The following is a 16,660-nucleotide window of genomic DNA, read 5'->3' as shown; positions in this document are numbered from 1 at the left end:
ACCCCCGCCCCCGCGGGGCTGCCCCGGCACCGAGCCCCGGCACCGCCGCCGCGGGCCCCTCACAGGCACTTCCGGCCGCAGAGCCGCCGAGCGCCCGCGCGCCCAACCCCGTTCGCCCCCAGCCCGCGCTCCCATTGGCTCATCCCACCCGGCGCGTGACGGCTGCGCTGCCGCTGGTTGGCCCTCCGGGAAGCGCGTGTCGCGGAGCTGGTCCGAAGACCGGGTTGGGGGCGGGGGCGGGCCGCTGTCTCCACGGCGACAGCGCCGGGCGAGGGACGGGAGGAGACGGGCAACCGCCGCCGCGACCCGCCGAGTCGCTGCTGCCGTCGGCGTCACGTGCGGCTAGCCGTGCCCGCCGGTTGGCCGGCGCCCTCCGGCGGGGGAGGGGGGGAGACGCGGGGAGGTGCCACGTGACGAGGCGTCGCCCTCCCTCCTCACCGCTCTTTCTTCCTCCTTAGAGCCCCCCTCCCCGCGCCGGCCGGTTGGCTGTTGCCGTGGCGACAGGGGAAGGAGGGGGCGGGGCCGGCGCCCCACCTCAGCCGCGCCGCAGCCCGTGAGCGCGGCCCCGCCGCTGGCAGCGCCGCCCAGGAGCTGCTGCGGCCGGGAGCATCCGCCGGGCGAGCGGAGCGGAGCGGAGCAGAGTGGGGGCGGCGGGCAGGGAGGGGCGGCCCATGGCGGGGGGGTGAGGAGGGGCCGTCGGCAGGTGCGGGTCGGGCGGGCTGGGCGGGCGGTCCGCGCTGGCGGCGGCGGGAGGATGCGCGAGTACAAGGTGGTGGTGCTGGGCTCGGGCGGGGTGGGGAAGTCAGCGCTCACGGTGCAGTTCGTGACCGGCACCTTCATCGAGAAGTACGACCCCACCATCGAGGACTTCTACCGCAAGGAGATCGAGGTGGACGCCTCCCCCTCCGTCCTGGAGATCCTGGACACGGCGGGCACCGAGCAGTTCGCCTCCATGCGGGACCTCTACATCAAGAACGGGCAGGGCTTCATCCTCGTCTACAGCCTCGTCAACCAGCAGAGCTTCCAGGACATCCGACCCATGCGCGACCAGATCATCCGCGTCAAGAGGTGACTTGCCCGGCGGCCGCTCCTCCGATGGCCGCGCCCGACGCCCACCTGCGGCCCGGCCCGCCGGGGCCTGCGGGCCGCCCGTCTCCCCCTCCGTCCCCTCCTCCCCCGCGCCGGGCCGCCCCGCAGTGCCCGGATCTCCGGCCCGGGGGCTGCCCACGCCCTGCCCGCTGCCCGCTCAGGTGCCTGCCCCGCGGCTTCCTTCCCTCACCCGCCTCCCTCCCTCCCTCCCTCCTTCCTGGGTGGCGCCCCTGGGCGGCAGGACACCCCCCCGCACCCCCCCGCCGGCGTCCGCAGCCCCGGGCGGATGCCGGCCGCTAGCCGCAGGGGTGGCGGAGCGGGGGCAGGGGGCTCCAGCGGTTTCCGCTGCTCGCCCTCCCCCCTTGCCCCCCGTTTGCGTTTACGACGCGGTAAGTTTGGGGTGCTTCTGCGTGAAATATGGCAGGCAGGCTGGCCGCAGGCGGCAGTCAGTGCCACGGCTGTAACCGGGAGGCGGAAAAGCAGTTACCCGAATATTGCATCGGGTCAGTCCTCGAGTGTACTTTCTTAGTGGACGTGCCGTAGCTGGTTTGCAAGGGAAGCGCCTGGGTGTTTTCATGCAGCGTACATGTCTTCGAAGGCCAATAGAAATCTGCCTTTTCAGATACCTGCATAGGTATTTCCATGAACTTCCCACTCCTCTTAAAAGTGCAGAATGCAAAACGTCTTTTTTGGTAAAGAGATGACGCCTGTGAGCATTAGGCCTTATGTATGTTGGTGTTTCTCTTAAATTTCCCACGGTTGCGTTGCCAGCCACTCTATTACGAGTGAATCCACAGTGGTGAAACACCGGTGCCTGCTGCCAGTTTGTTTTTATAACCACTATGTTGTTTAGATATACGTCAATCAGTTAGATGTCAGCAGCTGAAATGCAGCCAGTCACGCTAAAATAAGGGTAGATGCACCATTTGAAATCATAGCAACCGTTTGAACCGTAGATGAGAAAATGCCGCTGGCCAGATCATCGCAGACAGGGATCTGTTATTGCCTGTGGAGGGAGGTTGTAATTATGTCGCAGAACTGGTTGTAGCTTTCCCTTGGACATCTGAAAGGGAAACCCTTGTAAATAACTTAGTTGGACCACAGCTGTTGGATTCGCATCTTAATGTAGAGTAGAGCATAAAAGGTGATAATTGCTAATCGTATTGTCGGGTATGGTCTGTTCACAGAAAGTATCCTTCCAGACCAAGGCCTGGGGAAGATGTATTTTGAAATTGGGGAGGAGGGTGAGTAGGGGAAAAGGGAGGGAGGAGACAAAGCGCTGATATTTTTTAGAGACTTGCAACTTACTCCTAGTAGGTGTTTCTTAATGTGTGTCCTAACTCTTTCACTAGAGGTTTCTAAAGACCAATGTAATAAAGTTATTTGGAATTTATTATGGAAAACGCATTTTCCATACCCTCGCAATCCTTATCGTTGACACATACCTCATAGAAGAACATTTTTTCTTTAAGTAGTTAGGATAGATTTTATTTGTTTATAAATGCTTTAGGTTTCCTGTATTTAATCAGTGATATAAATTCAGCTAGTCTCTGAATACCTAGCTGTGGCTTTTCCAGCTTGCATTGTACCTTGCAATGGAGCATCTGCATTCAGACCCCAGCTGGCAACTTGTACTTCCATAGTTACGTTGTCTCAGAACTGCTGAGAGTGGGTCTAAATGCTGCTCTTACTTTTCTTTCACTCTTTTACTGCAAGACTTCAACTTTTGGCTTTTGGTTAGGTACTTTGTGAAAGACATATGACCAATGTTTTAATCCTAAATTTCACTTTTGCACGATAATCTAAAAGCAGCTGAAATCCTGACAGCTTTAGCAAGTCCTGAAAATTGTAGTTGAGTTGTAGTTGACAGGGACGTGTTGTTGACTTGCAATATTAAAAAGGATGTAGTTTCAGCAAGTGTACCAGATCTTTCCTTGTCAACTTATATTTGTGGGTTTTGTTGGTGTTATGTTTTGGAACTTGACTTAAGTTCACAGGCAGTATGAGACCTTATGTGCTGTTGACTTCAGCTTGCATTCTTTTTATCAGTTAAACTGGAAGAATGCATGTTTACAGATATAATATATATCTGTACAAGGACTTCCAAATTATAATTTACAGTTGCACAAATGCATTTAATCCATGTTGAGAGACAAATAATCATAGTCCTCTTTACTCCAGGGATTCTGGATTAGATGTACCTGAAAACAGCAACTATATGCTTATATTGATACAAAACCATGATCTAAAAATCTCTGAACTTTCATTGTACCTGAAAACCAATTGGCCTGGGCTCTAACTCGTAGGTATGTCTGCATTTTACATGTTGTCCTTGTTATTTTTTTTTATGAGAGAATCCCTGTGTTATTACATAATTAGAGAGTAATTTTAATTACTCTCCCAAGAAGTTGAAAAGCCAGGTGAAATTCCCTCTTCAGGTTAAGAGACACATGCTTGAGTCTTCTGCCTGCCTGGTCTAACCACTACATGCCAGGCCAAACCCAGCTAAGGGAGTCCTTCGCTCCACCTGATGAAGTTGAGTTACTTTATAGGAATGAATGACATGTTCATGAATGAAAGAGAGGAAACAAGTGGACCTTTACTTAAGTCTGAAGCTAGTGGTTAGATGAGGTTGAGATCATTCTTGCCAGTATAGTTTCTGTTCTCAATAAACAACTATTTAATATTTTTAAAAATGCATAAATAGACTTAGAAACAGGACTGACATCCAGGTCTCCTAGTCTGCAGAGAAGTCTCCTAATGGCAAAACTATAAAGTCAAGCTTCCTTGTGTACTGTGGGAGCCTTGCATCCCTTTCGGGCATGGTGCGTGGCTTTATCAAGAGTGGAGGATGCCTCCATAGCTTTTACACAGGTAATTAAAGTTCTTTCCTGGGAAATGGTTTAAATATAAACCATATCCTTTGTTTCTAAGTAAATAAACATTTTTGTCTAGATCATTCTAAGAATGAGTCAAGGTGCTTTACCTTCAGCAAGGGAGCTCTGTCAGTTCTGAGTGGATGGGTGCGCCCCCAGCAGCTCTGCCTAGACACAGGATGAGGAGAAGGAAAAGGTTTCAGAAGTGCTTGCTGTACCCTGGTGCGGAGTTTTGCACTGCGCAGAATGCTGCCAGCGTTGGATGAAGGATCTCGGTGGTACAAAATCACAGCTGCTGTTCTTCTTCCTCCAGATGCTGCATTTTACAACAGTTTCTACCCAAGAAGTGGCTTGGCTATAGCTTGTGTTGTACAAAGTAATCACTTCTGTTATCAGCTCTTCTTGCAGCGCCTGCAACTAGCCCTGCTTATCTGGAACCTGTGCTTTAGTCTCAGTACATGGCGGGCAGGAAACCGATGAAAGGGGATGTGCCCTAGGTGAGTGAAGCTGTGGATGCCTTGTTTTGCTGGAAAAGGAGTGTGATCGGGAGGTAGGAGGACAGAGGGGTTGTGCCCTAATGTAGGCCGGTAGGTTGTGCAGAATGAGGCCAAAGGTATAGGGTTGGTCTCTGGGTTTAGGAACTTGAGAGTTCCTCCATGCTTGTTTGAAGCTGTTATCACTGACGATGATAGCTAAGTAAACAGTTTGGGAGCTATTCACTGTACAGTTCACTGCTTATCTGAAATGCATTGTTCCAACACCCTGATCTTAAAGTTTCAGGCACCTAGTACCGATTTCTGGATCCCACTTGTGCCAAATACATCCATTAAGCCTTGTTTCTTCTGATTCTTGCAAATGCAGAAGGTTTGTTCTGTTAGGAAGATGGAGTGTCTGTAAGCATAATATTTCTTTTATGTGGTAGCTTTGAAGGATACTCCTTACTTTCTGTATACAAGAAGGATAAAGGGATTCGAGTGCTGCTTTACTGCCTCCTGGTGAGACATTACACAAAATATATTATCTCTGTGCATTTGTAGGTGCTGCGACTCTGAGACCTTATTTCCCTCTGAAATGGATTTGCAAGCTTGGCAGCAAAGAGCTGTTTGTTGTTTATGCTGCAGACAGAACTCACTCTAGTTTCAGAATGAACTGTTTTCTTGAGAAACCTTTTATTTGTGAGAGCAAGGTTAAACTGGATGAGTGGGCCTATGCCAGCGAAGGTCCACAGTGAAGTAAGAACAGAAGCTGTCAAATGAAACAGATTGGAAGTGGTACACCCCAGTTAGATATCAAGATTTAGAAATAAGTAGTAAGTAGTGAGATTAAGAAATGTAATTTGTTTTGTGCAAAAATTAGTTTGGTAACTGCTAACACTGTTGTGTTTGTCTTTTGTGCGATTAGAAAGCTCTCTGAAGAGAATCTGCTGGTATTTACAATATACTGAATTTTAATTTTGGATATGACTTTGCCAGTATTTTTCTCCCATGAAGGTATGTTTAAACTTCATTGGGTATGTATTCTAGGTGCTTATGCAGACTTCAGTAATGTAGTTTCTTAATCTGTCCTAAAGGCTTTAATATATATATATATATATATATTAGTGGAACTCTATGAAATAGAGAAGTACTATTACTTTTATTCAAGCAGAAAATTAAAGCGCAGAAATAAAAAAGAACTCACAAAGTTAATTCAGAGTTCTTCACTTGCAATAGTTTCTCTAGGCACCTGACCAGTGCTTTAAAGACAGGACCACTGTGTTCATGTTTTGGAGAATCTAACAGATTCTCCTTACAATAGTATTTCTGAGAAATGCTTTATTTCAAGTAGTGGAAGCTTTTCATTAATCTATTGCTTTTTCTCTAGGAAGCAAAGAGCAGAAAACTTACTAATTTAGATTGTCTGAGAATGCAGACTAAACAATATAAGTATATTGCTATGAAATATCACAGAAATGTGTCTCTGAGTTGAGAATGTACTTTGTCATGGTGTTTATCAACAGCACGAAGGTCTGTCTCCTAGTCTAGGGATTCTGTGTGGTAATTTAAAACATACAAGAGAGGTAATTATTGAAATTTATTAATTGTGAAATCAGCATCTTGAGTCAATGTTAATTGATGTATTTAGTGACTTAATGCTGATTAAGTCTGAAAAATGATACTTGAAATTACAAATTGCTCAAATGTCTAGTTTGAAAATGTTGCTTTCCAAGTACTGTGAAAACTAAGTATGTTTTTTATTCAAAGCTTGTTTAGCACGTTGGGGTCCAGATTCTCATTAAAACTAGAGAATATGATCATACAAATGACTTTCAGTAAATATACAGTTTTGAGGACATGAAATTGTTTAGTTCTTTAGCTCTTCACTGTACTAAGTGCTCTTTAAGCAAGGTTGAATTTACCAGTTTTCTGAAATTTTATGTATTTCTCATATTTTTTTATTTTAAGAAAATATTTTTCTTTTGAAAAAAATTTTTTTTTGAGAACTATTTATAGAGAATTCATCATAAACATTACTATGACAAATTCAACCACAATCAGGCCTCCAGCGTTCCAGGAAGAAATACCTAAGTGTTCAGAAGTGAAACTTGGGAAATATTATTCCCTCTGAAGTACTGTATGCAAAAGGTTGACAAATGTCTGGGGACTTTCATAGGTGCTAGCTGTGTAGAGATGTTAAAATAAGAACAGATTGAAATCCTGAAATCTTGTTTAGCAAGAGTTCTTTGGTGGTTGTTTTTTTTTTCCTTGCAATAATCTCAATCTAGTGGATTAATTGGAGTACTCATCTTTAAGTGAAAAAGGCAGGGCAGGTAATAAGCATGGCCCCCATTCTCTATAGGATGCTGATCCAAGCTGCCAGCCACTCTTGTGCACCCATCAAATGAAACTTAGCACTTTATTGCAAAAATGGATTAATAGGTTTTAAAACCTGTCCCTTGTATGTATTTCTGAGAAAACGCAGGAAGCTGAATGGTGCAGACATCAGCCATTGTGTTAAAATATTTAAGTACAACAGAAGAGCTATACTGGCCTCTCGTTTTTGTTTTTTTTTTTTTTTTTTAAAGGGACATCTATGGATAGCTATTTCTCAGGCGAGAACCTTATTGATTTACAGGAAGAAAATGCAAATATTTTAAGTGTCTCTAGAGATATAAAGAAGTAGTAAACACAAGTAGTCAGTCATATCAAATTGACCCTGAATGTAACATCAGTTGTATGGCCATCTCCTGTGTCTTGTTGGGGAACTGATACATAGACTGTACCCTAGAAAGTGTCTATAATAGAAAGAGTACAAGTATGCAAGATACAGGACATTACTGTAAAATCTATTTAGTTTTAAACTCAGATTTTTAGTTTCTCTTTGTGCTCTCATGCTTTTAAAATAAATTTACAATGCTTCTTTCTGCCTCTATAGAGTTTAGATTATTAATTTTTTTTTAGTGAATCTACTTTTAATTTGAAATTAATGAACTAATTCTGTCAGACAAAATTATAGGTTTCTTGATTTAACTGGGGAATTCATACATAGACAGTCCTCTAAAAAATGTATCTGACAGAGTGCAATTTTAAGCTATAGAAGATTATTTTAAAGTTGCTTGGCTTAGTCTTAAACTTAGATATTTCAAGGTGCTCATACATCTTTGGAACATATTACCTTTAATGTTTTCCTGTAGAAGCTTTGGAATGAAATTCCATACTTGCACAGTTCTCTTGATGCCTTTTTTCAGTCACTCTCTTGATACTTTGAAATATTTATACTACTTTAAGTTACTTTCTGTAGAAACCATGAAAATTTGAGACAATGTTTATAACCAATGAGTCTTCTGATGTGGGCTGTTTTGGGGGGTTTTTTGGCTGCTTTCTCCCCCTCCATCCCACCACCCCCTGCTAATTGGATAGGTATTCCTTTCCAAGATCTGTTTATTTTTCTTTGTAAGGTAAAGTGAAGTGATAGTTTCTATATGTGGGCACTGAAAATAAATCTTTTTATCCCTTCCTGCTTTTTTAGGTGTTCTTTGGACTTTTATTGAAAAAGCCAGGTAGGCAAGCTCCTTTTGTATGCATGTTTAGTTTAGATTGTGCTAGTTTAGAGTATAGCATATCTTTTTTTTTTTTTTTTTTATGATGCCTGTATCACTTAGCATCATCTTCTCTTTTCAGGTCTTAATTGCTGCTGTAGCTTATGTTGTTGTAGTGGTGTGTGAATAAATATGGATAGCTACAATTGTCAAATAGTAGAACAGTATGTGGCAAGACTTCTTAAATTTGTTTTCAGTTGTGCAGTGTTGCTTGATCATGTCTGTGTCGTAAAAAAGCTATTTAACGTGTTAAAAGACCAAATATAACAGTGACTTTACTGGCTTTCATAGTTTATTACAATAATATAGCATTAATGCTTGGGGTTGAATGTTTTCTATCTTGCTCTTTATTAAGCTGCTTTGACACAGATTTTTGCAATAAATATTTGGCAAATTTTATAAAAAAATTATTGCTTATTAGAATTTCTGTTTTGCCTTTGAATTTCTGTTTTGCCTAGAGGACAATAATTCTTTAAATACTGTTTTTTATAGCCAACACAGTTGGCAGTAACTTGCATCTCTTCTTTCAAAATAACCACGATTCTCTGCTCTTCAGTTGGATAGTATGTGGATAGAAACAAATTTTGTTGTTTGGTCATACATAAAACATTCTGGATAACAGTATGTTTAGTTAAAACTCTTATGCTAGCAGGCATACTTTTTGGACTGAAACTTCAAAAATAGACATTCTTTAGCGATTGAAATTTTTCTTTTTAGATGAAGATTTGAAAAGTCTGAGTGGGTGGCTCTCCTAAAAAATTATTAAATCAATTCCTTTTCTAGTTTTCCCTTAATTTAGTGTCAGATTTTTATTTTTTTGCACCTAAGAACAAACCTGAGGTTACTGGTTATTTAATTTCTCAAATATTGCAAGTGTTGCTCAAACTTTTTTTTTTCCCTTTTTTCCTCCTTGTAAATTGTGTAGGTGGTATGTGATGATAACGTTTTGAGAGAGAACAGGGAAGCAATTGGGACTGCAGTGCTAAATTATCCTGGCACGTAGTGACTTGTACAAAGATTTACGTGATTGTGAAGGTAATAAGAACTATAGCTATCTGCTTCTTCATATTCTCTTATTTATTAGCTTCCTGCTGGTCTATTTTGGTTAGGGTTTTTTTGTTCCAGAGGTTTCCAATACAAGACTAAGTATTCAGTTTTTGTTGCGCTAAGGCAAACAGTGTAGTCTAGGTACAGTTTACAATGACGAGGGCAACTCGAACACTTTCTTTGTCAATGGGTTGCATTTTAGCAGCTGTGTTTTCTTAAATCCTAGTCTAGACAAGAGAATTAAAGGTGTGATATGAGCACATTATCCTTTCTTAACATTAATGTCATAGGGCTAGCTCAATTAGGTGGTGCTGTACTCTTGAAAAATGCAGCGATGTCGATATTTTTATTCTTGTCTTGATTAGGCCTAGACTAGGTGAAAGAAGAGGTGAAGGACAAAAAAAAAAGGACTAAGTGTTTTTAGAGTTGATTAGCTTGTTTTGAAACATCGCTTGCATCATGTAGACAGAGCTTTTAATGTCTTTTAAAATATTGTTATTATCTTCTGCAAGAAGTTAGGGTAATGAGGCAGACATTCAAGCATTTCAAAATATTAGAATGTAATAACTTAGGGTAGTGGTCGGGGGTAAAATAAAATATAATTCTTACTTTATAGAATGGCTTGGTGACTTCCCATTATTGCTCTGGTCAGCAGGTAGCCACCTTAACTAAAAGATTAATAGTGTTTGAGATTCCCATGTGAGTATCAACTCAACTACAATTTAATTTGAACTGGAAATGAACTGGATAAGGGTGCTGAACTTAAAGTGCTCTGAATGTTGTGAAGAAGAGCTTTGGGCCTGGATTTCTGATTAATTGCAAGAAAAGATGCTTTCAAGAAATAGCCACGTAGATCGCCTCTAGGCGATGTCTGTGTGCTTGTTGTGACGAGCAAGTTTTGGTAGGAGAATGTTTATACTGTTTGCCTTCTTACTCCTAATATATTTTATGGTATAGAGGATAAGCCAGGACTGATCAACCTACTTTATCTGATTAGATCTAGTTGCAGTTTCCCACATTGCTGTAACATCTTTTTAACTGCTATACGAAATCTTATTTGAAACATTTTATACATGTGCAAATAATTGGAATGCTTTTTTCTTTTTTGAAAAAGCCATGAACTTTGATACCTATCTAGAAATGCATAAATTCTTTCCTGAAGAACTGTTTTTCTTTTGAAATTTCTTTACCATGTTTTCAATTTCATTTTTAAATTTTAGAAGCTTGTTGTTAGAACTAAACAATGAATATGAAATGTTTGGGCTTTATACCATTTTCCCAAAACGTTATAGATGAGTGCATTTGTAGAAATCTGTTTGGGTGGTTTTTTTCCCCACCTCTGTATTTATTGCACTTGGCTATGATGCAGAACCCTGGACGCGTGTATTTTTTGAACTACATGACAGCAGTCCTTATTTATATACTGCTATTTGTACACTGTTTTTAAGAAGGTATGTTTTCAGTCTGGATTACTTTCCACTGCCAAAAAGGACTTGATGTTGTAAAGGGTTTTCCTAGTAGTAGTATTTTATCTCCAGGTTCAAAATTTGCCCCTCTTTTGCTGTAATAATTCTGCTGAAAGCCAGTCGAACAGTGGTGGTTTGTGTTTTTGTGGTTCAGGGGTTTTTTTTTTAACTTCAGGAATTTGGGGTTTTTTTTAAAATAATTTGGAGGGCAGATGATGATCATCTTGAACTATTTCTTCTGGAGCATTTTATCAGATGCCTTTCATACACACACCCCCAAAAAAGAAATAAATCTAACTAGTCTGAGGGCTTCTCAGTCTCTGATCAAATCCAGGCTCTCCATCTCGCTGCTTAAAGAAAGCATCTGCTCTGCTAGTCTCAGAAGCAGTTAGATTCTTGGTAGCTGACATGCAGGTTACTCCCTACAATGCCTGGAAGAGAGAAGCATGAGTCACCTTCTGCTGGCTTACTGCTGCGGTCCACAATCAAAATCTAAGCAGTGATTTGGAATGAATTCTCCCATTGCTTTCATCCATTTGAGTGGAGTGTTAGGTTTTTGGGGGGAGTGTCGATGTAGTGCTACTTAAACCTGTTTAATCTGCTTGAGTTCTTTAACAGATAACCTCCTCGATATACAGTGGGGGTTTGGGCGTAGGAGGGGTTGGTTTCAATTTTGTACCAAGTGTGCAGACTGCTGTCCAAAGCAGAATGGATGCAGGGAATCCTGGCATTCATCTTCTGAACATGCAATGTTATTTGCTTTTTTTCATTTTTTTCTCCAGTGTCAGCTTTCTCTTTTCTTGCATTTCATTGAGAAAGAAATGAGAAATGGGTCTTGCAAAATATCTTAATGTTTCTTTTCCATATCAGTTCTTTAGGAATTTGCTTTGCTTTGCTCTGAGGTGCGTAGTCCTGTTGCAGCAAACCACTTAAACTATCTCTTTATGTCTGTAGAATCTCTCCTCTTAAGAGGCAGGCCCTCTCACTGACCAAAACACTTATATTCTGAAAGAATGGGAGAAGAATGGAAGCCACTATGTCATCATGGAGCAACAACTGACCTTTCCTGAATTATTGTGGTCACCTGGACTAGGGAAGTCTTCTGGTGACCATTCACTGTATGGGATATTGATTTTGCATTTTTGCAGTGATTTCTTAATCTAAAGTGAATAAGCAGTCCTGAGAAATCCCTGGGTTTCAATCCCTACTATATTTCTTCAGCTTGTACACCTGATCTTTTTTCTGTTGTTGTTCCCTCAGGATTTGTGAATTTGCCCTCATGTACTTGAGAATGCGCCACTGTGAAGGCAAATACAACAGCAAGATTGAAGAGCGTTTTGTCAACCTCACTTGTAGCTTAGTGGTTAGAGCAGCCTTCTGGGAGAAGCAGATCTGGAACTCCTGTGACTAAAGAAGGTGTATGGTGCAGGTCTTTTGCCTCCTCGATCAGTGCTGTGGTCGCTGTACTGATACCTTAAATGCGAGAAACAGCATTGCCACTACTTGCTTTTATTCCCATGGCTTTGCATGGAAGTGATATCCGTCGTGTTTTGTTGAGTATCTTACTATTGGTGTGTTACTAGGCTCACAGAGAAATGTTTAGTGAATTAGGCCTCTCGAGGGACTTGACTGCTTGCATGCCTCATCTATAAATCTCAAAAAAGCTTAAGTGTGTGACCCTGTTGTGGTTCCAATATATGGCTCAGCTGGGCTTGCACAGCTGTAGGCCTTCAGGCAGCTACCTTGTGTTGACAAAAACCTTAGATGGATGTAGCTTGTCAAGAAATGAAGTGGGTAGGCAGAAATTTTGTGGAGCAATCTCTTGGACACGGTTCCCTAAATTTTTCTGGAGTCACAGTGTATTTACCTACCTCAGTTTTGCATTCAGGCCTAGAAGTATTTGCCGTCAAAATAGTTTTCCTCTTTTTACCTCCTGCCTTTTCACATCAGTTTCATTCCTTATGTTTTGAGCAGTGAATTCCTGAATGCCTTTGTATGGATCTTGTTAGTACAGAATATTGAGTAGACCACAGACTTGATGATCATATCATCCACAGCATGGCCTTGACAAATTTTGTACTTCAGAAGTCTTCCTTCTCTAAAAGAGAGTTCTATGCACAGGTTATGTTGCTGTCTATAACATTATATTTGGAGTAGAATCTGCTTAGGTGGTTATCCTCATACAAATAGTTGTCTAAGGGGATAATAGACTCTTTCCTAGGGAGAAACTGAAGAAGCAGATAATATCAAGATAGCCTGCCGAGAGTCCACAGAGTTTTAATGTTAGATATCAAACATGAAGAAACTTGATTAATTAGTCTTCATAGGCCTGTCTTCTGTGTTTCCCCTGATTTGGATCTGCTGCCTCACTTAACATTAAAAGCTGCAGATGCTCAGCAGGCTGTCTTCAGATCATCTGCTTCTCCAGTAGTTGTTAAGAGATTGGCCATGTGAGAATAGATAGCCTTCTGCTCCTTGATCCTTGATGTTCCATAAGATTTAGGCATAACGGCATGTTCTGTAATTTCACCCAATCCAAACATTCCCAAATTTGATTCAAGTTGTGGAGAAGCTAGGCTGCCTGTTGATGTGGTGAATGAGTGGCTATGTTTTGATGGGATTAGGTTGGAAGAACTGTCTGCTGCCTTTAAAGATAACATTATGGATCAGCTGATAATTTTGCCTGGACTGTGTAAATGGATATCTAATGGTCTTGCCTCTAGTCTGGCACTATATATACATTATTGTTGTTCCATCTGGGATTGTGTAGCCTCTGTTGCTTACTGAAGTATCACTATCATTACATAGCTGCTGCAAATTTCTGATGAGTCTTTTTACCATCTAGCAGTTTTTAGTCAAACCTCTTGTAACCCTTTTTTCTACTGCTCTCTGTAACCAGATTTCATAGCAACGAAAGTCAGATGCTTGCTACCCATCAGATGATGAGTCTGTCAGCAACTGTTGGCAAGGAATGCTATTCCTATTACCACTCTAAGTACCAGCCTTTGCTTAAAGGTCTGGTGTTATTTTGGAAATAGCCCTGCTGTCACCAGGTCCCGTGCTTCGGATTCTGCACTGACCGTGTAATTGGAGGGTAGCTGGACTTGCTCCGCATCTGTGCAAGGGTGGTTTTCAGGAATCATAGTGAGCTAATGCAGTCCTTGGACAGCCTCCTGATGGACTGGGGCTACTGTTATTTCCATCTTTTTGATTTACACTGTTGGTTATGTTTGTAATTGCCCAGAGTTCAACTATTGGGCAGCTGTAATGGTTTATAGACAGGACATATAATGTGAATAGTTAAAAGCAGGGCCCTTTCTTAAGGGAAGGAAGTGACTGGCACTTGCAGACCATATGAACCTTCAGTCATACTACTAACCTATAGTGGACATGTTTAAAATACCATTATCTGTCTAAAAATTGTATCACAAGAAGCTCAAGATAAGCATCATGGTAGTCTGATCTGGTGATGGAAAGATGGCTTCTCCTGACTGCTTCCTCTTACTACTTTCCCAAGTGTTTGATTAAACAAATCCACATAATTCAGTTTTTACCTACCAAAGTTTACAATATAACTGTGTTCTGAAAAGGAAAATAAAACATACAGAAAACTGGACACTTGAACTTAAAAGGCCTGGATCGCTCTGGAACATAAGGAAGAGGGAGGGAGGGTGACATGCATGCCATGTATTGCAGGGCTTACTGGTGTATCCCTAGGCCTAATATGGACACACTGGAAAAAAAACCAAACCTGTGGCTACAAAGTTTTCACCTCTGGGAAGAGTTGCTACCTTGTAGACTCAACATAGAAAAGAAAGTAGGATTTTTCTTTGGGGGGAGGGGGGAGTTTAACCTATATTCTTTCCATGGATTCTCAAGAACTTGGTCATTCAATATGATTTGCTGTTTATTACAGGATATTGCCTTTTTTTCTTTATCTTGTTTGATCCCTAGTAAGCAGTATTTGGCTAAAATATATAATAAAGCATCCTTTTTAAAATTTTGATGAGCATATTCAAGAAAGAAAGCAAATCACCTAAAGATGTGAAATCACTGAACTTGGCGTATGTTGAATTCTCCTCCAGATGGTTTTTATTTGGAAATAGTGTCTGCTATCACGGTAGCCTCATCTGCCAGAGAGGGACAATGGAAAGCTCAATCTTGGATGAAAGCTGTGAAGGCACACCTTGAAAGTCCCTTATTACTCTAAAATTAACCAATTGTATTGCCTTCCTAGCTGGGATAATTGGACTGGTAATTGAAGTCTACATTCTTCTCCCAGAGATGATCAAAACACCTTCCTTTGAAAGACTTTCTGTCTGTCAGCAAGAAATGTGGTTAGATTAAAAGGACTGGGAACAGTCTGGGCTTCACACCCCCATACACACCTTCATATTAATTGAAATGGCCTTTCTGCATAAGACAACTTAATGTGGAAAAAATAATTAATGGACTATTTTCAGGAAATTCTAGTTACCAATTAGTGATTCAACAAAGAAGGTGTAATGGACACTACAGTGTGTGGTACCTTTAAATATAGGCTCTTTCTTAAAAGAAATCCAGCTTTCTCAAATATTTTCTTACCATTATTACTGTCACTTTTGATGGTTAAGTATAGAAATTATTGTCTTTTCTGTACCTAGAATGTGACAAACAGACATTTAAATATTTGGGTGCTATTTTGTTTCTCAGAATAAAACAAAGTAGTTGTAGTTTAGTGTCTTTCGGAAACTGTTACCTACCTCAATGCTGACACATTAAAAATAAGTTTACCTAGAGAGACAGCTAAAATGTACCTGTATACACAAATATATGCATATATGTGCAGAGGCATTTTTCAGTCTTGGAGCCTGTAAGCTCAGAAGCCGGGACAAAAACCAAAATGTGGAGTTTGCCAGGTTCTGCAGTCGTCTTCTGTTTACAAGAGTTTAAAATAGGCTTTGTCCACATGAAAATTTTGTCACTGTTACTTTCTGAACAAGTTTGGTTAAACCAGTGTAAAGCCATGTTGTTTGTTTCCTGCCTAATTTAAGGAACATTAAAATTGATGTCCATGTGGGAATTTGCAATACTTTAAAGAAATTATTTAGGTTTGCCTGGCTTGTTTGGTTTTTTCCTCCGTCTGAAAAAAATGTCAGTAAGAGACATAGCCTCTTGTTTTGAAGGTTTTATGATGGCATGACTGGCTGGGTGGCTGAGGGGAGAGCAATAGATGATGTCTGCTTTGGTTTTGATGCTGTCTCCCATAACATCTTCATAGGTAAGCTTAGGACACGTGGGTTGGATGAGTGGACAGTGAGGTGGGTAGGGAACTGGCTGAATGGCAGAGCCCAGAGGGTTGTGATAAGCGGTGCAGAGTCTAGTTGGAGGCCTGTAGCTAGTGGTGTGCCCCAGGGGTCAGTGCTTGGTCTGCTCTTATTCAGCATATTCATCAATGATCTGGATGAGGGGACAGAGCGTACCTCAGCAAATTTGCTGACGATATGAAACTGGGAGGAGTGGCCAACACCAGAAGACTGCACTGCCATGGAGAGGCTAGAGAGCTGGGCAGAGAGGATCCTAATGAAGTTCAGCAAGGGCAAGTGTAGGGTCCTGCACCTAGGGAGGAACAACCCTAAGCACCAGTACAGGTTAGGGGTTGACCTGCTCGGAAGCAGTTCTGCAGAGAAGGACCTGGGAGTCCTGGTGGACAACAAGCTCTCCATGAGCCAGCAATGTGCCCTCATGGCCAAGAAGGCCAATGGTATCCTGGGGTGCATTCAGAAGAGTGTGGCCAGTAGGCCAAGGGAGGTTATCCTGCCCCTCTACTCTGCCCTGGTGAGGCCCCATCTGGAATATTGTGTCCAGTTCTGGGCTCCCCAGTTCAAGACAGACAGGGAACTGCTGGAGAGAGTCCAGTGGAGGGCTACAAAGATGATGAGGGGACTGGAGCATCTCTTGTATGAGGAAAGGCTGAGAGAGCTGGGTCTGTTTAGCCTGGGGAAGAGAAGACTGAGAGGGGATCTCATCAATACTTAGAAATATCTAAAGGGTGGGTGTCAAGAGGATGGGGCCAGACTCTTTTCAGTGGTGCCCAGTGACAGGACAAAGGGCAATGGGCACAA

The 16,660-nt window shown here is 42.1% G+C and overlaps 1 protein-coding gene across 1 annotated transcript in view; it reads left to right on the top strand.

Moving 5' to 3' along the window:
* The first annotated feature begins 680 nt into the window (after window positions 1-680).
* Window positions 681-16,660, top strand: part of RAP2A (RAP2A, member of RAS oncogene family) — a 35,486-nt gene continuing 19,506 nt past the window's right edge. The window contains exon 1 of the mRNA XM_054844451.1: window positions 681-1,068. Coding sequence (XP_054700426.1) covers window positions 755-1,068 — 314 coding nt within the window. The 5' untranslated portion in view covers window positions 681-754. The remainder of the gene's footprint in view (window positions 1,069-16,660) is intronic.

The sequence above is a fragment of the Grus americana genome, chromosome 1 (assembly GCF_028858705.1).
Source record: "Grus americana isolate bGruAme1 chromosome 1, bGruAme1.mat, whole genome shotgun sequence".
In the NCBI taxonomy this organism is placed as follows: Eukaryota; Metazoa; Chordata; class Aves; order Gruiformes; family Gruidae; genus Grus; species Grus americana.
This window is presented reverse-complemented; position numbering and strand designations above follow the sequence as displayed.